This window comes from Podarcis cretensis (genome assembly GCF_951804945.1).
Source record: "Podarcis cretensis genome assembly, chromosome: 4".
NCBI lineage: Eukaryota > Metazoa > Chordata > Lepidosauria > Squamata > Lacertidae > Podarcis > Podarcis cretensis.
The window spans coordinates 74,964,621-74,989,702 of record NC_137173.1 but is presented as its reverse complement, the minus strand read 5'-3'; the positions used below and the strand labels follow the sequence as shown (position 1 = coordinate 74,989,702).

The 25,082-nt window shown below is 42.7% G+C and overlaps 2 protein-coding genes across 3 annotated transcripts in view; one reads left to right on the top strand and one right to left on the bottom strand.

Moving 5' to 3' along the window:
• GABRA5 (gamma-aminobutyric acid type A receptor subunit alpha5) overlaps positions 1–25,082 on the top strand; it is a 75,131-nt gene that overhangs the window by 30,650 nt on the left and 19,399 nt on the right. For both annotated transcript variants that reach the window (XM_079972869.1, XM_079972870.1), the window contains exon 6: positions 8,319–8,401. In XM_079972869.1, the coding sequence (XP_079828995.1) occupies positions 8,319–8,401 (83 nt within the window). The remainder of the gene's footprint in view (positions 1–8,318; positions 8,402–25,082) is intronic.
• GABRB3 (gamma-aminobutyric acid type A receptor subunit beta3) overlaps positions 1–25,082 on the bottom strand; it is a 203,985-nt gene that overhangs the window by 171,228 nt on the left and 7,675 nt on the right. The window lies entirely within an intron of this gene.

Here is a 25,082-nt window from a genome sequence, read left to right as displayed (position 1 = left end):
CAACATGAATTTAAGATTGCATCTTTCTTTTCAGCCCCTAGAGGGGAGCATTGTCCGTTTCTAAATTTGGAAAAAGCGGCTTTCACAAAGAGGAAAATCTATACAAAATGCTAACAGAAACAGCTCTGGTTTTTGTGGCATCCTAAAGGTTTCACATAGAGAAAGGAAGAGTACCAGCAATGAGCTTTTATTAATATTTCTGTCTGATATTGCTAATTTGCATAGCATATCAGAAATGAAACAGGAAAGGGGGGGCATGAGAATATTGATACAAACACAAATTTCTACTGATATGTAAGTGGGGAGCAAATAAGCAGGATTCTTTTCTTTCAGAGAAAACCACTATGCTTGTTGAATTGCAGAACAAAGATGCAAACCTATGCTCTGATTAGCTTTAAATGTTCATTTTGCAAAACTACTTGGTTATTTATTTGCCATTGAATTTGGTTGTAGGGAAGCTGAATTTATTAACCATAACCAAGCAGTCGGTGCCATTTGCACATGGGAATATTCGACCTGCCTTAATTGTACATTTCAAAATAAAATAAAGTAAAATGTGGACTGTCTGAAACTGAGTGCAATATGTATAATAGCCACTTGATGGCACCACAGGCATTACTTTGCTCACAAAGTCCTGGCCCAGTAGCTGTGCTTGTTAGTGGAGAAGAACATTTTCAAGGCCTGTGTCATGTGCATCATTCATGTATGTGCGTATGATGTTCAGAATCAGGTGCACTTCGGTTCTAGGCTCCCATAAATACATTTAACAGAAACTTTATAGACACCGTAATGTTTACTGGGTATTAGAACGAATTAGTGTGGAATTAAGGAGCTATTTTTAGTGCTGCTGCAGCACGGCTGATTTTTTCCCTTCCTTTAAAAAAACAAAAACCAAACTTACCTTAATTTTTAAATCGGTTGGTTCTCTGCAGAGACAAACTAGCATGCCAGATGTTTTCCCAGCCCGGCTGTGTAATCCCTTGTAGGGTATAACAGCGGCTACCCCAGCTGCCCTTCAATAAGTACGGACATTATTCCCATCAATAGCTGCTTCTAGAGAAGCTTTTTCATTTTAATGCATGGGGGGGTGAGTTAGCCTTTTCTTTTTCTCATCTTTGTTATTAGTGTTTTGGTAGCACCTGATATAATCGCATAAACACAAGCATAAGAAGGCCCGCGAGGCAGTAAAAACCTAGCATGAGGTAAAGAGGCGTCCCATTAACCTGTTAGGTACTGAACTCTCACTCTCTGAGACAATATTTGGGGCTCGCGAGGAAAGGGAGATGGACTTGAGCCTATCAGGAACTAAAAGATGGGCTAGATAGGATCTGCCAATCTCTCTCACCCCAAAATATGACTTTTGACTCATGTTGCTTAATATTTTGTGTGGCAGCAAAGGATTAAGAGATTATGTGAAAATCGGCCAGTATTTTTTATTCTGCTGTCACACACACACACAAACATAAACAACAATGTGACTTGTTTTGTGTATCAGCTTGATTTCTTATAAGGATTTAAAAAGTGGTAGCATGAATTGAAGATCATGAGTGTGTGTGGAGGGGGGGGAGAGAAAGGAGGGAGGGAGGGAAAGAAGGAAGGAAGGAAGGAAGGAAGGAAGGAAGGAAGGGTATTTTGCATGCAGGCTAATGATCCAGTGCCAATTGTTTCTGTATGGAATGAGGTACATTATGTTTCCCACTCAGCCTTTTCCATTAAATTTCCAAGGTCCTAAATTGTTTGATTGAATATATGTCAAATGTATGATTGACTTCTAGGTAGTAAAAACAAACAAACCTCAAAATGCACAACATAATAGATGCTTCTAAGGTTTTTACAGTAGCTAAAAGATGTGGTGGGAAAAACAGATTTTAAATTACATTTGGTTAGGTGGTAAAGGGAAAAATCATTCCCTTTATCTTGCCCAAGCAACCCAAAGCAACTTGCAACCAAACACAAAAAAGCAAACAACAACAACACCCCACATAGATACATTAAAACCAAGGGGGTGAGAAGGAGGAAATATGCACATTAAAAACATCCCACCCACTTCTAAAAGGCCATGGACAGTTGATGGCCAAAGCCCTGGGTATAGAAGAAAGTTATTGTCTGGTGCCTAAAGATATATGAACCATTTAAGGCTTTATAGGTCAAAACCGGCACTTTGAATTAGGCCCGGAAAATAATTGGTAGCCAGTGCAGTTGGACCAGAATCGGTGTCATATTCTCAAACCATCTTGCCCCGGTGAGCAACCTGGCCGCTGAATTCTGTAGCTGAAGTTTCCGAACCATCTTCAGAGGTAGCCCCACATATAATGTGTTGCAGTAATCTACCCTAGAGGTTACCAGAGCATAGACGCCAGAAGTTAGGCTATGCCTGTCCAGACCAGGATGCAGCTGGGCACCAGCCGAAGCTGATGGAAGACACTCCATGCCACCTGGGCCACCTAAGCCTCAAGCGACAGCAATGGATCCAGGAGTTACCTCCAAGCTGCGTACGTGCTCCTTCAGAGGGTGTGTAACCCCATCAAGAGCAGGCAACCTCCCTCCCATCCATCCAGTCTAGGAAACCACCCACTAACAGTTCCTCAGTCTTATCTGGATTGATCTTCAGTTTATCGGCACCAATTCCTAGCCTTGTTATGAGAAATGGAGAAAAGCTTTTCCCTATCCATTTTCTCCAAACTCTGCATAATTTTAAAGATCATGTTCCTTCTTATTTGCCTTTCCCCCAAACTAAAAAGCTCCATATTTCCTCATAAGGAAGTCACTCAAAGCCCAATAATTTTGGTTATCCTTTTCTGAACCTTTTCCAGATCAACAAAATTGTTTTCAACAGACCAGAAGTATACCATGAATTTGTATACAGTGGTACCTCGGGTTAAGAACTTAATTCGTTCCGGAGGTCCATTCTTAAACTGAAACTGTTCTTAACTTGAAGCATCACTTTAACAAATGGGGCCTCCCACTGCCGCTACGCCACCGCCACCCGATTTCTGTTCTCATCCTGAAGCAAAGTTCTTAACCCAAGGTACTATTTCTGGGTTAGCGGAGTCTGTAACCTGAAGCGTCTGTAACCTGAAGCATCTGTAACCCAAGGTACCACTGTAACAGCATTTGGATATTGCCCATTTTATTTGTAACCCCTTTCCTAATGATCCCTAACATGGGATTCACCTTTTTCACAGCTGCCACACACTGGGTCAACATTTATGTTTCCTGCTTGGCAGGGGGTTGGACTCGATGGTCCTTGTGGTCTCTTCCAACTCTATGATTCTATGATTCTATGATCTACAGTGAGCGATCCAGTATGATCTGTACATTTCTTTTTTTTTATTCAATTGTTGTTGTTGTTGTTGTTGTTGTTTAGATAAGGCCTGGAGGGGCCTCTGCTCCCCTTCTGCATTGATTAGGTAAAGCCAGTGATAAAGTTTCTCTGTAACGCCAAGGCTTAAATTACCCACTGTGCTGAAGAAGGCACCTGCCAGCAATAATAAAGACAAGACTTGTGCCCTTCCACAGCCCTTGCCATTTGAAGTTTTGAAAGCACTTCACACAAAAAACATACAAATAGTAATTAAGCTTCATCACCGCTCTGCAACAGCAAAATAGTAACGATCGGGTTTTTCCCCCCCAAGCATGGAAATTGGCACAGACTGTGACCGTGAGTAGGAAATGAACAGGGGCTCCAGATTTTCTGAATCACAAATTCACTGGTGGGTGGCGATTGTTCCTGCCCACCAACAGAAGGCATAGAAAGGAGCTGCAGAGTATGAGAAACAGAAAGCTAGAAGACAGACAGGGTGGGTGGATAAATATAGTCCAGTGGGTGGCAGGCATTTCCTTATAGATGGCCTCTGCAAGGTTTGCACAGCTGAAGTCCCCTAAGTTCTAAGAAGGACTTAACACTGAGAGAGATCAAGCCAGGGGGATTTTTAAAAAAACAAATTAGAGGAAAGTGAATCACTTCAGGTACACCCAAAATAACTGAACAGTGAACAAAAAGAAAAATAAATGACAATCAGTTTAGCTATATACGGTACTAATGGTTCAATCTTTCGTTTGCCTTTTTAAAAAAGTGCATGGTTTTCTCTTTATTTTTATTTATTTTTTAAAAGTTAAATGTTGCTGTTGTTGTTTTTAAAATATCCCAGCCTCATTTGTTTCTGAACTTCATTGTCTACAACTTTGTTGGCCAATTGCCAACTTTTGGGTTTTCTTCTCTTTGACATAGTTGTACAGCAGCCAAATCTTTAGTCACATCTTAAGACCTCTTTGTTGTACTAAATCATTCGCTGTCCTTTGCGTGGATAGATAAGGTGTGATGAAAATCCCTGACCTACAGAAAGGCAGCAAAAATTATGCAACAATCCCTTGCTTGCAGTATGGGGCACTATGGCTTGCATAACTTTCACAAGCTGTGTTAAGTCCTGGGCTCGCTTGCTTCCTCCCTCTAAACTTCTTGCCTGGTTGGGAAGAGGAGTTCAGAAACTTCTGCTTTCTCTTTAGCAACAGACATGTTGCCTGGCCCAACAAACTTTAGATAACATCAAACCATGGTTTCTGAAGCTGGGTTGAAATCAACTGTCGTTTGTGTTAACCATGGTTCACAGTTTTGATGACATGGGAAGCCATGGTAGACTAAAAACAGAAACGAACGCTTCCCAATTTCTTTATGCTGTGCAGAAGGAGGAGATGAGAGGCTTGTTGTAACTTATGCATGTTTCACTAAACCATGGTTTCTCATAATACAGCCACAGAGCATAGTTTATTCTGTTGCATTTCTTTTCTATGTCATACCTCGTGTTGTGTTATACCTCGTGTTGCGTTAGGTTCATGTTGCGTCATACGTCGTGTTGCATTAGGTTCATGTTACGTCTTTTCAGCTTGCGAACACGGCAAACTTACACTTCCGGGTTTCGCCGTGCGCGCACACACAGAAGTGTTCTGCACACTTTGTGCATGCACAGAAGCATTCTGCGTGCTTTGCATATGTGCAGAAGTGCTCTATCATGCTTGTGCAGAAGCACCGCTATAGTTGCAGACTTTTCAGGGTGCAAAAGGCACCCTGAACAGATCGTGTCCACAACTAGAGGTCCCACTGTACAGTTTCTCTAGATTGTGCATAAATGAATAGGAAATAAATGAACGAGGCTTTAATGTATAACCTATTACATACCCTTACAAAAAAAAGGTACCACTAAACTTTGTCATGAAATTTTCCCAAAGGCTAGAAACACCTCATTCACTCACATGCTGTGGGTGTGTAACATCAGCTGAGACTCTGTGAAAAGGATGTGACTGGCACTTCTCCATGGCTGGTTCATATGCATCTCAAGCAATTTAGAAAACATCAAGCAGAAACAAGTATCATCCATCACCATATACACAAATGAAAGCTCCCTTGTATAGTGGTTGCACCTTGATACTAAGTCATGATAATGACCGAGTGACATGAAGTTAAGGTGGCAGAAGTCCTATTTAGGTGTCCCCAAAGTCCCTGTTTCTGCTGCCCCTATCCCCTACTTGAGCTTTGTGCAATGAGGTCAAAGATCCAACAATGGATTCTTTGCATGGTCATCTGAACACGCTGAGAATACTCTACAAGATCACCACACAATCGAGGTTTCTTCAGATCTGACAGCTCACCACAGGAAGGTCAGAGTTGAAGGCACCAGATACAGCTCCTCTACCAGGGATGCCAACTTGAATAAAATATTGGGGGGCAGGTAAGCCCCACCCAACATAATTGATCACAAGACACGGCACATACAAACTATTTGAATGGCAAGGTCCATCAACTTGGGGCTGGTGGCCCCCTCAAATATTTGATTGGGGGGTGAAGGGACCCTGGCCTGTAGGAATTGGCTCCTATGTCCTCTAAACTTTACTCTCCTGTGTATTCTTTAAATTCCTATTTAGGGTTGATGAGGAAAGAAGAATGCAGGTTTGTTAGTTGAGTGCTTTGGGAATCTGATCATTGAACTCCTTTTTAACACATTCTTGGTTACTCTCTAGGTTATGTTTCTTTTTAACAGAGATATTTTACAGCCGTACATCTTTTTAAGAGTACTATACACATTTGGAGAAAAGTGATTGGATTAGGGAATATAGAATTCTTCCATGGATTTATTTTTTATTCTTATTTTTTTTAAAAAAAGTTTTCATGCCACATACAATGTTTTGTGTGAAAGCTCAGGGGACGACTGTTCCTTTCTGCAGATTAATGCTGTTTTACAAGGCTATGCTTTTATAACTTTTCAGAAATAGGCGTTTCTGCCAATGGTATATTGACTAGTTGTGAGATAAAGCTACCAGTTCACCTAGAATAGATAGATTATGTACCAGTATGCAGAGTGAGGGGGATGCATTAGGAAGCTGATTTTGGGCTCCATGAAAGAGCAGCAAATGGCTAGTTATCTAATCTATTACCAGTATATTTTTTACTGCCAGGGAGGAGGAGAGGGGCTTGGGTGTGGCCTTGGGTGCTATGTATGTTGACTTGAGGGCTGGGCGATTTGCTGCTATGCCTCAGGAAGCGACATGTCTTGGGCTGTCTCCGAATAGATGGATGGAGGGAACAGAGATGAGGACAACTGTATAGATGGATGGGCTACTGAATAAGAGGGAGGGGAGACGGTGCAAGGAAATGGTTGTAGAATGGCAAGTGGGCTTCAGAAATGTTATTTCCACCCTTTACAGCAGGCATAGGCAAACTCCGGCCCTCCAGATGTTTCCCATCATCCCTGGCCACTGGTCATGTTAGCTAGGGATGATGGGAATTGTAGTCCCAATCATCTGGACGGCCAGAGTTTGCCTATGCCTGCTTTACAGACTCACAGTCAACTTGAAAACCGATTGATTGTTTTGGAACTACCATGAGATGATGGGACCTAATTAATATAGGCCCCACAAGAATGTGTTCTTTTGATTGTAGTGGATAGCTGTTAACCAGGCCTGGATCAGAAAGTCAATTCTTCAAATAATAGATTTGGGGGGAAATAACCCGAGACTATAGTTCAGATGCTGTCATTATGGTGCGGTTTAGACCAGCACAGGGAACAACAGAGAGAATAGTTTTAGTGTTACAGTGAAACATTAAACTTGTTGGCTTTTTTGGTTTGCTCACACTTGTACCTGGATGTACAGGCAACTCCAGATTTGCATGGGAGTTGCATTCTGGATCATCATGCACATAAGCTTGTTCCACCTCTGCCTGCTCCTGTTCTCCCCCATTCCGCCCCCTTTTCTGCCCACTTCTGGGTCACCACAATGCATGTGTACATGGCCACATATCAACTGAACACACATAAATCAGTCTAAAAGTAACAAGCCATCCTGTTGTTATGATATGAAAAATATCTTCTCTCCCTCCCCATTAGTTAAAGTACCACCAGAGTTTCTGATCAACCAACACTGATTCAGCTTGAAATTTTATTGCAACACCCCACGTGGCACTAGGAAATCCTTCTTAGGGTATATTTCTCTAGTTATCACGAACTTCCACTAGCATGACTGTCTCTCAGAGTCCCATTACCTGATAGCTTCCCAGCTATGATTTTGAAAGTCTCTTAGCAGTATTTGAATGGCATTCACGATTCCATACCTTCAAGTGTTCATTTGACGTTGTCATTATCAACATTACCTCTACTGTACTTGGAAATGGTGCAGCCACTATAAATATGGAGGGAGTCTTACGGATTAGCAGAACAGCTGCTTTGCCAAAAGAAAAGCCTTTAGCAAAAGCGTTGGGGGGGGTGGGGGACAGAATGAGCTATCCACACTTTATTTCCCCAAGTTTTTAAGAAACTGGTTAAAATTTAAGGTGGTAAGGAAACAATTATTGCATCATCAATACATTATTAAAGCTTCTGTATGTGACTTAGAAATCATTTGATTCCCACGAGAAGGTGTGGAAAATATGGCTGTGCTTTCACCACCTCTCACACACAACATTAGTAAGGGGTTCATACAACCCATGTGTTGAAAGAATGATTGGAGGCAGTCAAGGGGCCATGCGGTCTAGTGCTGCCCCATGCCAGCACATCATGCTCCCCTGACTTCTGCACATGGAACGGTCACCAGATGGAGGTCTCCCCACATACAAATGAATGAATGGACATCAGAGGAGCATGGCAGTGATGGGTGGGACAGCCCACATGGCAGTGAGTGAGGTTGGGTGACATGGCCCTGGCAATCCTCCTGCATGATCTATTAAATGTGTAATGGTCCATGTGGATCCATGTTTATCTGGCATAACTATATTTCTCTGTGAATCAAACCAACAAACTCTTAATTGTCTCTCTTTCTCTCTCTGTCAGATTGACCATCTCTGCTGAATGTCCCATGCAGCTGGAAGACTTCCCCATGGATGCACATGCTTGCCCATTAAAATTTGGAAGTTGTAAGTGTTTAATAATGATAATAATTTATACCCCACCCATCTTGGGGCTGCTTCCAGAAAAATATATAAACAGGATAAAATGTCAAACGTTGAAAACTTCCTGATACAGGGCTGTCTTTAGATGTCTTCTAAAAGTTGGGTAGTTCTTTATCTCCTTGACATCTGATAGGAGGTTGTTCCACAAGGAGGGCGCCACTGCCAAGGAGGCCCTCTTCCTGGTTCCCTGTAACTTCATGCAGTGAGGGAACTGCCAGATGGCCCCTGGAAGTGGACCTCAGTGTCCCTTGAGCGAGATCAAGGGAGCCTATTTTAATGGGGGTTTTGTGCACCATAAGGGTAACTTAGCTAAATGTGAAGGATCTGACATTGTCTTTGGTTTCCTACATCTGTTCTTTACCATTGTACATTTGATCTAGTCAGTGCTGGGGTGTTTTTTTTTAAGAAAAAAGGGGGCTAGTACTCACCATGAAGTTATTCCACATTTTAAACATTTTTTTTTTAAAAGGTGATGGTACTCTTGAGTACCCCCAGGGGGGAAAAAGCACTGGAACTAGCAAGGACTTTTTTCTGGCTCAGGCCAGCTTCCATAGTTAACTCCCGATAATCCCCAGAGGCAATCATTCCAATGGCAAACCACATTCGCTTTATATACAATGGTACCTCGGGTTAAGTACTTAATTCATTCTGGAAGTCCGTTCTTAACCTGAAACTGTTCTTAACCTGAAGCACCTCTTTAGCTAATGTGGCCTCCTGCTGCCGCTGTGCCACCGGAGCCCAATTTCTGTTCTCATCCTGAAGCAAAGTTCTTAACCTGAAGCCCTATTTCTGGGTTAGCGGAGTCTGTAACCTGAAGCATATGTAACCCAAGGTACCACTGTACTGTGATAACTTTGGCATTTGCAGTCGGGGGGGGGGGGATTTATCTCACAGAAATTGATCACAGTCAACAGTAGTGCTGTGAGCCACAAGCAAAGTCGGCTGAGGGTCATAGCCACTAAAAGTGAATAAAAATAATTATTTTAAAAATAGCAACCATCATTTGGAAATTTTTGTAGGTGCTATAAAAATAGGTTAATAGACTCCCTTTGGTAAGTGTGCCACACATTGCCACGATATCTGTGCTTCGGCTTGCGACTCACTGCATGTTACGACTGTGAGAAAGGGGACCTGGGATGCATTTTATTTCATAAATGAGAGAACAGCCATGTGGCACAGTTATTCATTAGGAGCTGCAAGCAGAGCAGCTAGTCACTGTGCGGCAGGTGCCTGGGGATTTTATATTTATGTGGAAATGATCATTCCATTATGTCTCAAATTGTGTTAGTATTTACATGTGCACTATTATGAAATGCTCTCTATAGTTTTTCCAGCAGAGACACAAAACATTCAAATAATTATCTTTGCGGAGAACCATAATGCGCCTTTTCCATCCAATATGGTATGCACAGGTCCAGAAAGAGGACTGGGATTAAGGAGAATCTATGCTGCATTATGTTCCAGAGCACAATATTTTGGGCATATGGTCTATACGTTCTCACTTGACAGCATCCAGAATGATACCACAGACAAATAAAACGAGAGAGAGAGAGAGAGAGAGAGAAGAGACAATGGGAAGAAAATGCATAGCCCTTGAACAATTCCATAGCAGCAATAGAAGGTGACATATTTGAAGATTATCCTGACCTGCTCCTCCCCTAGACTTTACACCCACCCTCACTTCCTGCCAGTTGAACAGTAAAACAAGAGGTTTGCTTGCTAAAGCAGGGAGAAAGAACAGAGAGAGAGCAAAATGACCAGATAAGGATAAGAGCAGGAAAAACTAATGTCATAGCACCCCATATTCCCTGGGTCCTGTGCCATGATGCTTCCCAGGTCTTCCCCTTTAGAACTTCACTGCCACCAGGTAAAATACAAGGCTGCTTTTAACTGATCATTATTTGGCAAACTACCCAAGCACATTACTGATTTTTGGCCATCACAAAGGGCTGCTTTTGATGATGCTTTCCACATTGCAGTACCAAGGCATGTCCTTCTCATCAGTTGCAAATGGCAGCCCCCCATTCAGATTGACAGCCATCTTGGCAAAGTACTTTGAGGCAACAGCAGCCATTGCCTGCTTGGCATACTTTACCCAGAAAGGTGGCAGTGTGAACATAATCACAGCCCTTTTGTCAGTGCAACGAAGCAGAAGATCCGCACCCATTTGTTCTGCTCTTGATTGTGGGGCCGGCCTGAATTTCGCCTCTTATTCCAGTAGAAACCAAGACAAATTTGGTTTGGGGTGGATCCAGGTAGAAATTTGGGCCTTATCTCGCAACTGCAGCAAGGGCTCCTTCCTTTAAAAGCTAACTATGGAAATATCACCTGTTTACATTTCAGCAGGCCACTAAATACTTCTGCAGGGGACTGGGGCTCAAAAAGCAAGACTTGGAATCTATTGAGAGCCAGTGTGGTGTAGTGGTTAAGAGCGGTAGTCTTGTAATCTGGGGAACCGGGTTTGAGTCTCCGCTCCTCCACATGCAGCTGCTGGGTGACCTTGGGCCAGTCACACTTCTGTGAAGTCTCTCAGCCCCACTCACCTCACAGAGTGTTTGTTGTGGGGGAGGAAGGGAAAGGAGAATGTTAGCCGCTTTGAGACTCCTGAAGGGGAGTGAAAGGCGGGATATCAAATCCAAACTCTTCTTCTTCTTCTATTGCCTCCCTTCTTCAGCAACCCTCTGTCTTGGTTGCAGGGGTGAAAACTTGAATAAAATATTGTGGGGGGCAGGTAAGCCCTTCCCCACATAATCAATCACAAGATGTGTTGTACGCACATCATTTGAATGACAATCCCCATCAACTTGGAGGGATGCCCCCTCAAATACACACACACACACACACACACACACACACATATATATATTGGGTGGGCTGAAGGGACCTCGGCTCCTAGGAGTTGACTCCTATGCTTGGCTGCCACAGAGAGAAATCAGAGGAACAGTTCAAAGTGTACTTTTACAACAGTGGAGGAGCTGTGCATACGCTCCAACACGCCTCAGAGGAAAATAGGAACATTTATCACTTCCCACCAACTGAAACCCCCAGCCCCTCCCCCCACTTCACCAATGGGACACAGCACAGCAAGCAGGCCAGCTCATCCTTATCCCCGAACTTGGTGGCAGTGGCACTAGTGGGGAAATAGGGACATTCAAATACAACACAAAAGCCGGGATGGCTTTCATAATTCTGGGGATGTCTCTGGAATATGTGGACACTTGCAGGGTATGGCTTTGCTTTTGAAAGCCAGAGGCTTGGCTCCACTGCAACAGCCTTATTCTTTTGGTAGACTATCTCATACTTGGGGGTCCTCCAGATGTACTATTTATTGAACTTGTGTCCTAATTTGTTTGTGCATAGCATACAGGAAGGTTTGATTATATCCAGTATTTATTGAGCATCTGTTTTGATTTATGTTCAAAGAGCTTATACAGCAGTGAACCTACATCAGACATCTATCCTGATTGGCTTGTGTAGTGTTTATACATCTTTTCGTTAGTCATTTGTTCATGCCACACTTTTCAGTGTGTTTCACCATCTCTTTCTTTAACCCCCACAAGTCCTTTTTTTATATACATAGTGGGTTTGTTGCATTAGGGAGACACAGCACTTGGATCCACCTTAATTGCACAAACCTAAATTTCCCAGCATGCCCTTGAATCCCTTCCACAAAACACTAACAGTCTGGAGGTGCCCTTGGATAGCCCTGCAATAAAGAGTTTTAGAAAGCCAATATAAACTCTAAGTGCTGTTTCTTAGAACCTATTCGGATGCAGGGTGGTGTTTTGAAAGCATCAAATGGTGTGGGTTAGAGCTCATAAGGAGCTTTCAGTTTGTCAAACAAAATCAAAGGTGACAATAAAATTACTCATGTGCTCAGTGATCCTCCAACTCTGAGCTGCTGATGAATTCAGCCTTAGCCATATAATTTGTTTCCTTTTCAACCAGTGCAGGCCATCTTTCAAAAAAAAAAAAAAAATTTCAAAAAATCCAACACGTCTAAGCTCTGACTAAGCAACTTTGTATGTAGGACTGTTTTCCTTTGGGCGACCTTGGCTCTTAAAAATGCAGATGACAGAAACTCCCACTGCCTTGCAGATTTCTGGGTTGATCAAATATAAAGTGCAACAGCAGAAGTGGGATCTCTGCATGCTAACGTGAAGGGACCGGCAAATGTTTAACCTTTGCTTTGTTAATCAGGCAGCTTGAAAACAAAAACAACCACAGCATGATACACTTGGATTTAATTAGCCAATTCAAGAGTATCATGCTCTCATATAAAATATTTTATCTGAGCTTCCTAAAACAGAGGCTTTGCTCTTTGGCCCTTTTTCTCCCTCACCTTCATTTTCTTCACAGTGACTTTCCTAGTGAAAGTCTCTTTACCGTGTGTGTGTGCCAGAGGGACATGTTGTAGAAGTCAGGTTTACAGTTAAACAGCAGAGTAGTTTGTGGGGAGATGGAGTCTAGAAAGTCCATTGGCAGGCAAATAGCAGGAGGACAATGCAAGGTAATGGGTTGTATCTATCTCAATTTTACTCAGAGTAGACCTATTGAAATTAAGAACCCTAAATTATTTATATTCATCAGTTTCAATGGGTCTGCTCTGAGGAGGAATAACACTGCATATAACCCAAAGTATGTAAGGAAGACTAGATGGAAACTTGGTGTACAGCATCAGACCAGTGGGTCACCATGAACATAGTATTCTTTAGAAAGTGTACTCTTGATAGCCACAAATGTTACCTTTCATATTAGAATATCTGGGGCAGGGATAGGGAAACAAACACTACCACCCGCCTCTTTTGAGGATACCTTTCCCTGAAGTTACACATATGTCCTAGATAGCAGACAAGCAGTACAAGGACAAGCAGATACTACTAAGTTGATAGAACAGGATGCGGGTGGCACTGGGGCCTAAACCACTGAGCCTCTTGGGCTTGCTGATCAGAAGTTTGGCAGTTTGAATCCCCACAGTGGAGTGAGCTCCTGTTGCTCTGTCCCAGCTTCTGCTAACCTAGCAGTTCGAAAGCACACCAGTGCAAGTAGATAAATAGGTACTGCTGTGGCGGGAAGGTAAACAGCATTTTCATATGCTCTGGTTTCCGTCACAATGTTCCATTGTGCCAGAAGTGGTTTAGTCATGCTGCCCACATGACCCGGAAAGCTGTCTGTGGACAAAGGCCAGCTCCCTAGGCCTGAAGTGAAATGAACGCTGCAACCCCAGAGTCGCCTTTGACTGGACTTAACCATCCAGGGGTCCTTTGCCTTTACTTTTCTTTTTCTTTTCTTTTTTACTAAGTTGATGTTAGCAAGCAAGCAATGCAAAAAGAAAGAAGATGGTATCTTTTCTTGGTTCGTCTTCATAATCTTTGCACATTGCCTACCAAAGATTTAGAAGACTCATTCCAGATTTAGCTGTCTTCCTATCCATCCCCATGAGGAATTATATGCAACTTGCAAGTTTGTATACTCACTACAGCATAAGTGGGGAACCTCCGCACCATGGGCCAAATTATGCTCATAGGTCATCCCCATTTGGCCTGCAAGACCCTTTTGGCCCAGCCATGCCCACCTGCCCTACACATCCTGTCACATATGACATCAAATGTGGAACGGTAAAGACATTGCGGCGTGGCCATAAACTGGTGGTCTGATGTCATTGTGATATCAAGTGACTGACAAGTGGTCAGCCATGCACACCTGTCAAACTTTGTCCACAGGAATTGGGGTAGATTTAAAGGTAAAGGTAAAGGTACCCCTGCCCGTACGGGCCAGTCTTGACAGACTCTGGGGTTGTGCGCCCATCTCACTTAAGAGGCCAGGGGCCAGCGCTGTCCGGAGACACTTCCGGGTCACGTGGCCAGCGTGACATCGCTGCTCTGGCGAGCCAGAGCCGCACACGGAAACGCCGTTTACCTTCCCGCTGGTAAGCGGTCCCTATTTATCTACTTGCACCCGGAGGTGCTTTCGAACTGCTTGTTGGCAGGCGCTGGGACCGAGCAGCGGGAGCGCACCCCGCCGCAGGGATTCGAACCGCCGACCTTTCGATCGGCAAGCCCTAGGTGCTGAGGCTTTAACCCACAGCGCCACCTGCGTCCCATGGGGTAGATTTAGGGCTGGGCAATATCTGGTTTTCAACATTGCAATAAATCATCAGCTAAACATTGCAATATACCGATGTGTAATGGTTGTGAGGGGGTTACTTGTGCGTAAATTGCCTTCAGATTAGTTAGATTGCTTGCTCTATCATGTTTAGGGTTAGAGCTCGCCCTCCATGACCTGTTAGTCACTTGCAGAATCCGTCAGTGGGCGTTTCTTGAATCTCTTCCAGCATAAAAGCTGTTTGACCCCAAGTCTCCTCCTATGTTCCCTGCGCGGAACGCGTCTGCGCAAGTAAGGGGAAGGCAGGGGCGTGCCAGCGCTCTCTCCGCTAGTTTCGGTTGAAGGGTCTTGGAGCCCTGACACCGATTCCTCTATCTCCCTCTCCTCTCTATTGGTGTCACGCTGAATTCCTTCCCCCTTGCTGGTTCCCTCTCCGGCATCGCTCTGGAGCCCTGCCTCCGCTTCTCGCTCTGATGTCAGTTCCCTGACACGATGTATCAGGATGTCTGAAATAAGGATGGAGCTACATAGAGGCTGGCTTCACATTTTCCTCCAAATTGTGATTTTTGCATGGATTGCCAAGTCAAAAATTATGAAACTGATTCACAATATGGACTTCAAACCGGTTTTGGGTGATCTAGCAATATATTCCCCAGCCCTAATAAGGATCTAGTTTTCCATCCCTGCCTTACACCAACAGAAGTTGGACTGGTCTCCTCTACGTATAATATTTGGCCATACTTTTTTGCCAGTCTGGTGAAATTCCAACAAGATTATCTTTCAGTCTGCTGTAGCAATCTTCAGCTCCTTCCCTGGCCCAATAGGTATTGTGCAGTTATTGAGTGAGGCATCCCAGCAGCTCAATAGAAGCAGGTAAATATGATTATGATTTTATACAAACAAGATATTTGGAGCAGAAAGAGGTTAATTGACTTTCCTTCAAGGTCATGCCAGCAAAGCAATGTCAGAATGAGAATTTCACCGCAGTTCTTTGGTCTACTGAGCAAATGTCTAATCCAGACAAAGGAGCCCCCCTGCCCAGACAATTGACTTAGCTCCTAAATCACATTTTGCACATAGTGTTAATGATATTGCATTCACCTCACTCAAAGATGAATTTGCTAATGTGTGCCGCTCTTTTGACAGTGTGATAATTCTACACTTGCTGTGGTAAAGTTGTTACTGTAAAGTTTTCCAGTTTTCTATACTCTTGATTGAGTACCGAAAATCTCTAGTAGGGCATTTTTTAAATAATAATAGTAATTGTGCTATAAAATTCTCATTCAAAAGTGTATATAATCTGGACAAATTTTCTGGATAAAGAAAAATTTTTGAAGCAGAAACGCATGTTGCTACGTCAGCCAGAATGAATAAGTAGTGTTGAAATCTGGGTTTGAATTGTTTTCTTTAAAAAAGTTTGTAAGCCATCCAGAGGACATTTTCCTATATGGAAATCTTTCAAATAAATAAATGTTAGATCTGCCATTGCTTATAAAGGCCTTCTAAATCTGACAACAGTATTTTGTGAATCAATTAACAAATCTGTTGCTTTCTTAGTGACACTAATTAGCCTTAAGTGTAGTGATCCTAGGTGATTAACCTACCTTTTCAGTTGATATTGACCTATGTACAGGCAGGAAGCTTAGGACAAGGGTGTGTGTACTAAGTCCTCTAATAGATCAGAGCTTGAAAGTTTAAGTAGGTCTTAATTAAGTGAGTGCACCAACTTTGGGTTGGTGTTCAGCTCAAGAATGAAATTCACCCTTATATCTTTCTCTCTTTATTTCTAACATAGTTTTTATTCCTTTTCGTCTTTAAACTGTTCAACATGGTTGCCCTGAGAAATATTCAAAAAAAACATTTGAATTATTACCTTAAAAACCTTTAAAACATAGAGCATGGTATGGGTCCTCTTTCAATATTAAAGGGTTCTGTTGGAAAAACACTCTTGGGGAAACGGCGACCCCTCAGGACCTCTGAGCGTCTCCCGGTGGGCATGTCTCTGGAATGGCATGTTCCTTCATCTCCAGAGTGCCTTTCTGAGACACTTTTCATACGAAAAGTGCACACAAGTCTTCTAGCAGCATACAGCAAGAAGAAAGAAACATCCGTAGATCTAAACTACATTTGATTTACATTCTGTACAGACAATCTGTAATCACGTCTTTGTTCTCCAAGCTCTGGCAGAACAACTGTTGCGTCCTGCAAAAGTAAAAGTACAGTACAATAACATGCTCAGACGGAAGAGATAAGACAATCTTCCGTTCCCACACTCTTCTCAGACATCTCATGTGATTTATACGAATCACACTAGCAGCATCGGCTGCATAAAATTCCCAACATTCTCAAGTACCACTAAGGGTATAGAATAAACCACAAGCATAAAAAAGAAACATTTTAATCAAGTAAATGATAGGATGTTTTAAGCCTGCATTTTCTTTTAAATCTCATGTCCCAACACCCTGGTACTTTTAAGATGTTTATGTTTTCAGATCATTCCAGTCTGATTGCTTCAGCTTCTATAAAAACATTTTCTGCCCCCCTTTGAAACTGCATTCTCGCCTTGCAATAGTTCTGCCTTAGTTCCAGCTTATTTTCTAGACATTTGTAACCTTTCTGAAATATGTGCAATGCCACCTCTTCCTTGTCCCAGTTTTCTCTTCGATGGTTTTTTGGCTTTGCTGTAGCTCTCCCACCTGGGCTCTTGAACAGGGTCATTTTTACCAACGGGTTCACTATCCTGCTGCTCAAGTGGGAGAGTCCAGTTCTAGCGTTGTTAATAGCTCTGTGGCTTCCTTGTGGTTGGTGGTTGAGAGTTTGGTGTTTCCTTTAGGGACTAACTAAACAAAAGTGAAAAGCCCAATAGTATCTTTTTCCTGCATCTTGCAGTTATTGAGTGTTGTGGAGCGCAACTCTGTGCTTCGTTTTTTCAAAGTATCTGAGAATAAATCCTGCAAGATCATGACTGGACTGTTGCCGTGTATTATTTCTTCAACATTTCTCAAAACTGTACAGATCTTGTCTTTCTTTTTAAAACTGTGGAAGCACATAACTTTATTGTTTGTGGGGGGCCTGCATCACACAGGTATGCTGACAGTGCTCTGTGTACTCTCTTCATATCTTCTGGGGATAATTCCCAGGAAATTCTGTAATATTATCTCATTCTGCCCCTTCTTTAAACCTGCACACATGTAAATTAACATTTTGTTAAATGTTTTCAGCTTCCTCAGGCTTAGACTTAATGCCTTTATTTTCCTGAAGCAGCCTTTTATTTATTTTTTGTTCTGGCTGCAAACTTAAATCCATGGTTACAGAAGCAGTTTCAGTGGCTTCATCCAGCTTTTCTGCTGTTACACTTGCCTTTGCTTCCAGAGCTGCCATTCCTTCCTTCCAGGTTTCCATGATCATGGCTTATAAGATGTGTTGTGCTTCAAACTCCTCCTGGGTATGGCATCCATTCTTTCCTCCCTTTTAAAGCTGCATTTTCTGCTATTTTAGAAGGGACAGCTGCCATTTTGTATCCTTCTCCAATTATCATTTGAGCCTCACATGGAGGGAAGCCAGCTGTAAAGAGGAGTGGGAACAAAAGTGTTGGCAGGGAAGTGTTTGGAAGGAGGCAGATGTTTATTCTTAGAAGAGGGGCGCAGGTGGTGCTGTGGTCTAAAGCACTGAGCCTCTTAGGCTTGCCAATCGGAAGGTCGGCGGTTCAAATCCGCATGACAGGGTGAGCTCCTGTTGCTCTGTCCCAGCTCCTGCCCACCTAGCAGTTCAAAAGCATGCAAGTAGATAAATAGGTACCACTGAGGCGGGAAGCTAAACGGTGTTTCCATGCGCTCTGGTTTCCGTCACGGTGTCCCGTTGCACCAGAAGTGGTTTAGTCATGCTGACCACATGACCTGGAAAGCTGTGGACAAATGCTGACTCCCTTGGCCTGAAAGCAAGACAACCCCATAGTCACCTTTGAGTGGATTTAACCATCCAGGGGTCCTTTAACTTTTTACCTTACCTTTATTCTTAGAGAACTTTTGGAAGAAGCTTGAACTTTTCCTGATAACTTTTTGAAAATGCTTCAAGAATTGGTGTGTGTGTGTGTGTGTGTGTGTATAGAGTTCAACTATCTAGCCAGAAGAAAACAGGATTGTTGGCCTGGATTTTGCATTCCCTGACCGCCAATGCAAGGGGCTGTTGCGCTGGCATAAGGGTGAGATAAAGGTTGTGTAGTACAAAATCCAGTGCAAAAGTTGTGCTAGGAGAAGCTGTTTGTGCAACTGGAAGTGTCGGTGCTACAGCAATTTGTTGTGCAACCAGCTACGAGAACCATGCTGGCTTCTTGCACAAGTCACTCCAGCAACACAACTGGTAAACTGCTGAAGAACTTAGTGTAACATTGAATTTCTCCCATTCTTTCCTATAGTTACTATATAAATCTAAAAAAACAAACAGAAAAGAAAGTAATTTTTTAAATGGAAATATGAACCTTGACAGGAAGAACTAATAATGGTCATTATAATTTACTTGAAACCCTTTTCCAGACTGAACTGCAAATTCAATATATTTTTCAAAAAGTTTTTTCTTAAGTATTTTCACAACATTTTTTATATGTGTGTAGATTCGACCTAAGACTAGTCAGAGGGAATGTTATATTTCTGGGCTGAAAGCCACAAAGAAAATGCAGCAAGGAAGAAGCGGGAAGGACTTTCAAAGGGCATAAGGAACAATTACTGTTTTTCTTGTTGTTATATTTATTTCCTGTCTTTTATCCAAAAAGCTCAAGGTTGCTTCTATGGTTCTCCCCTTCCCTATTGGATCCTTGCAACAACTCTGTGAGGTAAATTAGGCTGAGAAATGGTGACTGGCCCAAGGTTCCCCTATGATATCATCAGTTAGATTCAGAACAAAATGACAAGAGCCCTCTTTTGGCATAAATATGTGGAGGACAAAAACTGGGGCAGGGGCACTTGTGCAGCCCCCCCCCCCCACCTCCCCACATGTACTGAGCATACACCCTCCTGCTTTAGTCTTCCAGCACTGAGAGGGAAGGTCTGAAAAGGGCTTGTGAGCATATATAGCTGAACATATGTAAAAGCATTCTTGGAATCAGGAAGCCTGATAGTGGCTGGATTCCCAGTCATGAGGAAACTTCTTAGTGTATCCAGCCAAATGTGCTTAGAAGTTCCCTTCAAACCATCATAGTCTGATGTCAAGCTGGCATAGCTGTGGGGGGCAATGCTTGCCTCTGTCCAAGGACCTTCTTCTACAATTTTTGCCTCTGTATCTTCAGACTGAACTCCTGAAGAGGACTTTTCTGTTTGTGTTGTTAGCGGATATCAGGTACCTGCTTGTTCTTGTACCTGTATTCTCTGAAATTCTAAACAATGAATCTGTTTTATCGTATTATCTCCCATCCTGTCTCTGTGGCTCCTCTCATCTGCTTGTTTGCTTCACTGAATAGCCTCAGATTCAAAAAATATACTTCTTTAATCTCATGCCAATGAAAAGCCAACAGAAATGTTTGTATTGGGTTCCAGTTTGAATGCGCTCACATTGATGGTAGACTTCCCCTTTAATCAAAAGCCCATCATCTTAGTTGAGAGATGACTATTAGAGTTACAGGAATGACAGAAATTTCCGAGAAACAGACCTGTATGCCTTTGCTTTAGTAGGAGACACAATAGAAGACGTGGCTTTATGTGCTGTTAGTATAAACTTGCAATTACACTTACTGAAGAAAAGAAGCAATACAGGGCACAGAAAGCTGTAAGCTGTTGTCAGCCTCCTGAAAACAAGTGCTGAGACAGGTCTAAAGCTTCCATTTGGAAGCCAGGCCTACACAAAGCACGCTATAATGATCCACTCCCAAAATGTGGAACATGTAAAAGTCTTGCCCACCGAAGCAAGAAACTGTCACAAAGCTCTCTTGTAAAGCTTTGTTTCCATGAGAATACATGATGGGCCTTGAGGGAAACGTCCTTGCACAGGAGTTTTGTCTCCTGCTTATGAATCTTTCTCGCAAAACCCTCATGGATATTTCATTCCACTTGAATATCTCCATGGGTGAAATAAAAAATGCACTGAAATTAGAATTTGAAACGCAAGTCTTTATTGTTGATGCTGCTGTAAGGATAGTAATGGGACATGTATTCAAATCATTGGTTTGGCCATAGTTCTGCGTGCCCAGGAGGGCCTGGCAGGGGATGGGAAGGCTCTGAAGGAGCTCCAAAGAAGTTAACGACAACATTCAGCAAGCCTTTTGCCTTATTTTCTTTAATGTTGTATATGCAACTCTCCTAGGAAACTACCCTATCAAGACAAGGTTCTGTAGCTTGCATGTTTTGGTGTTAAAATGTGCACATCTACGTCACTTTGATTATATTCTATATCTCTGATTTGTATCTCATGTAGTCTCGCTTGCATGCTAAGAAATAACTGAAAACGGTGAGGGCTGTTTTAACGGAAAAAATATTTGGATCCTTTGCAGAATGATGTGTTTAGGGCCACGGTAAACTGTTTTTAAAAAATACATAGTGTTGGTATTGTTCAGTAGTTGCCGTAATAAGGCCTGTTCATCTTATTTACATGTATCTGCAGAGAGCTTATTTGAACCGAGTTAATCATTTGCAAGATCAGAACTAGGTTTGTCATATTTCACAAGAGAAAATTTGGACAAAAAGTCATCGAGTTTTTTTTGCCAAAGTTGTTGAACTTTTTATAGGAAATTTGCCAAAAAAATCAACACTTCCAAAATGGGCTGCCATACACCCGACTTTTCCCAGACATTTAAACCGAATTCTGAAAATTCAGCCCAGATGTCATTTTTGAAGAATCCCAGCAATGTCTGGAAAATTCCAGATGTATGCAAGCCCTAGTTGATCTGTTGCAGCAAAGACAAAAAAGTGTATTGTGTCAGCTTAAAAACTATCTGTGTTATTAAGGCATAAAAGTCTGTGATCATCAGATGCATGAAGTGTTAATTCTGAGTTAAAGAGATAGGTGTGGCTTTGGAGTGACAGCTAACAGTGAGGTCAGAGGGATGCAGGAAGTAAAATGACGGTGATTATTACGTAATTAACAGTGGGAAAAACTGCAAATCAAAACTTGAATTTTTGACTTTGCATATGTGCATTGTTCTCAGTTTAAAGTACAGTGCACTGTATTGTTTTATACCATTTCCCATCTTTCACTCCTCTTAAAAAAGTATCATTTTGTTACATTGAAAATATTTCCATTATTAATGACAAAGTGTTTGGAATTTGCAAACTCCAAACATTACATTAGCCCTCTGTCTGAAAAGCATTTTATAGTATCATGCATTCCAAGTACTCCATGCTGAGATAACAGTGACCCCAGCATTTTGCCTGCAGACTCAAAACAATTTCCTTCTACTACTGCAGTATACGTTAAGAAGCTATTGCTGCTGCATTACTGGTTACTTAGCAGTCATCCACATTCTATAATGAGTAGCTTTTACTTCCACCCAGTCAAGAATTGAGGCCATTTAAAACCTTGTCTTCTTGAATACTTTAGTGCCTCTTTGGTGTTGTGCAGGACCATAGTCAGAGAGGAGAAAGCTACTGACCCTCAGCCTTGGGGCAGAGATAAAGCTTTTAAATCAAATTAAGTAAGCTCTCAAGATGTGTTAGCGTGACATGGCACAGCATCTGCCACTTCCAAAGCCCACAACGTTGAGCATCCTGCTGTGGAATTTCAGGAGTGGGGGCAGAAGTCAAACACTCTTGCAAGAACAACAGAACTGCTGTCAACTCTACCCAGAATATCTTTAGCATGGTTGATAAGAGATGTGCCATTTTTTTTTGCCACAAACATACAGTGGGGAATGTGAGGCAATTGGGTTTGTAGAATGCTCCCCTCAAACAGTACCTTTTCCCTCTGCTTTTCAGAGGTGTGCGTTCATTGGTTTCCTTTTCTGGTTGTACTTAGTGCTTTCCCCCTTCCTCTGGGGTCTCTTCGTCCCTGAGTGATCCTAGACAATCAGGGATCACACAGGGAATGTGATGACAGCATTCAGATCTGGCTACGTGTTAACAACACTATGGACAATTGAAGCTGGCGCTTTGCCCCTGGTATGAATTAGTGTGGGGAAGAAACTCACACATGCCAAGGGAACCATGCTGCATTGGCAAAACAGAGAGCATGGGCCTTGACAACAGAAATGCACTCTGCAGATGTTTTCGGTCACTGTTGAGGGACCTTAATGATTGGGTAAAGGGGGAGGCACTTTTTCCATTGGATGAGAAAAATAATGATGTGTCTCTCCCCTCCCAGTTTCAGCTCAGCTTTTAGGTACAACCGCTGCAGGTAAACCAGTGTTTCCCACAACAACAAAAATATAAAGTATGCACTGCATACACACCTGTGTAGTGGGAACTTGACCTGAACTGGATACACATACATGGGTGTTCAAAGATGCAGGTACATTGTTCACACTTGATGTATTTGATATGAGGAACACTGTTGCGCTAGCAGTGTGAAAGCCGCAGTAGCATAAACTGTGCTGCCCTTGAAAGAAACAGGGGGTGATGTGCCCATTGGGACTGCTAGGATGACAAACAAACAAACAAACAAAAAAGTAAGTGGAGCCAGAGCCACTGATAGGCAGAAGCATCTCCCGAGTACAGTGGTACCTCCAGTTAAGTACTTAATTCGTTCCAGAGGTCCGTTCTTAACCTGAAACTGTTCTTAACCTGAAGCACCACTTTAGCTAATGGGGCCTCCTGCTGCTGCTGCGCCGCTGGAGCACGATTTCTATTCTCATCCTGAAGCAAAGTTCTTAACCTGAAGCACTATTTCTGGGTTAGTGGAGTCTGAAACCTGAAGCGTATGTAACCCGAGGTACCACTGTAGCTGTAAGAAAGAAGGCAGCCAAGAGAAAGTTAACTGAGGGCAGAAAGGGCAAGTAGATTGCTGCCCCACTAAACTCAAATGAATCAGCCTCCACTGATCAATCATTTGTTTTCCAAACACCACTTTGTCCCTAGCAGAAGATATTGTCTTCTAGAAAGGGAAACTGAACCCCTTTGTAGGTGAATAGCAAACCAATAATTTGTAAACAAAGAAAACAGTCAAGGACTATAGACATTCTTTTACCGTACGATTCTTGCACATACAAGGCCTTATGCCACCATCGTAAGCACGTGTGAGAGCAATCTTCGTTTCTTATTTATTTATTTGAGAATTATATTGTGCCTTTCAATGTACAGTAAAACCTCCTAAGGCACACAATGGGGGGAAAGTGAAAAACATTGATCTACATCAGAATGGCTGGTGGGGTGGCTATCCCCCACATAACACAGATGAAATGCTCTACTGGCAGTGTTTGGAGATGGCTTTGATTTCACGGCTCTGACTGCGTACAATAATTGGGTAACGACACCATTTTCCTTCAGCCCACATTTGGCTGGAGATCATAAGATTGATTTGCTTATTTTGCCTTCTTCTAGAAGCTGGAGCTTGGTCATTCAGCTGAACTATCAGAAGCTGTCTGCTATGCTATGCTTTCTCTTGTTCATCCGCAGTCACTGACTGTGCCAAACTGGTTTATGGGGGTTTACTATCACCGCTGGAAACTCCAGCTTTGAATAGGATTCACAGTGCGTGCCTGTCATATTTCAGCATGGATGCTGTTCCACAAAAACAGTGGCAGCCATTATGCATAGTACTATACAAAATAACTTGATAACATTTATTTTTATAAATCTCTTATATTTTAATTTGATACTTGGATTTACATATTTGTTAGAAAGTGTATGCAACCTTTAGTTCTCCCCAGCCCTGATTGCAGCTTTTTTAGAATGAGGGTTGCCACCAGCCCCTAAAAAATGGGATTGCCCTGTTTTGAGACAAAAATGTCTCCTGTCCCCTTTGGACTTCAAACAGGATGCCTTTCCCTCCCGTATTTGAGTTCAGCCAGCCAAAAATGGTGGTTGCATCACTGTTGGTGCAGCTGACAAGGAGCCCAGCCTGGCGTGAGCAACAATAGAAAGAAGGGGAAAGGATTTAACACTGTGCAAGTCCGCTCTCACTTGACTCCCTCTGCCACTCTGATCTGACCTCTCCTCCTCCCTCCTCCATGCTCGAGCTTTTTCTGACACCAGCATGGGCAAGAGGCTAGAGCTGTAGCTCAAGTCTCCCATGGGAGCTGGCCCCTGCCTGTCTATGTGAGTTAAGGGGAAGAGTGGGGCCAGGGTGGTGAGGGAGGCCAAATTTGGGAAACTCGTCTCTACAAGGGGGCAGGATTTGGTGGGCCCCCCAATCCCTACCCCTGACCTGTCCCATATTTTGCCTGACCAAAGGTGGCAACTGTTATGTACTGAGGTTCTCACCCTGGGCCAGCAGGGGGATACTGTAGATAGTTTTCACTCAGGTCCGCATATGCAAATAAGGAATTAAAAGTGACGTTCAGTGATTGGATAGTTACAGAAAGTAGTTACTGTTGTTTTGTAGTTGAGCTCTATATAAGCAGGCTGGCTGAACCCTTCAGTTCAGTTCTGTTCTGCCCTGTGAATCAACAAGAACTGTTTGA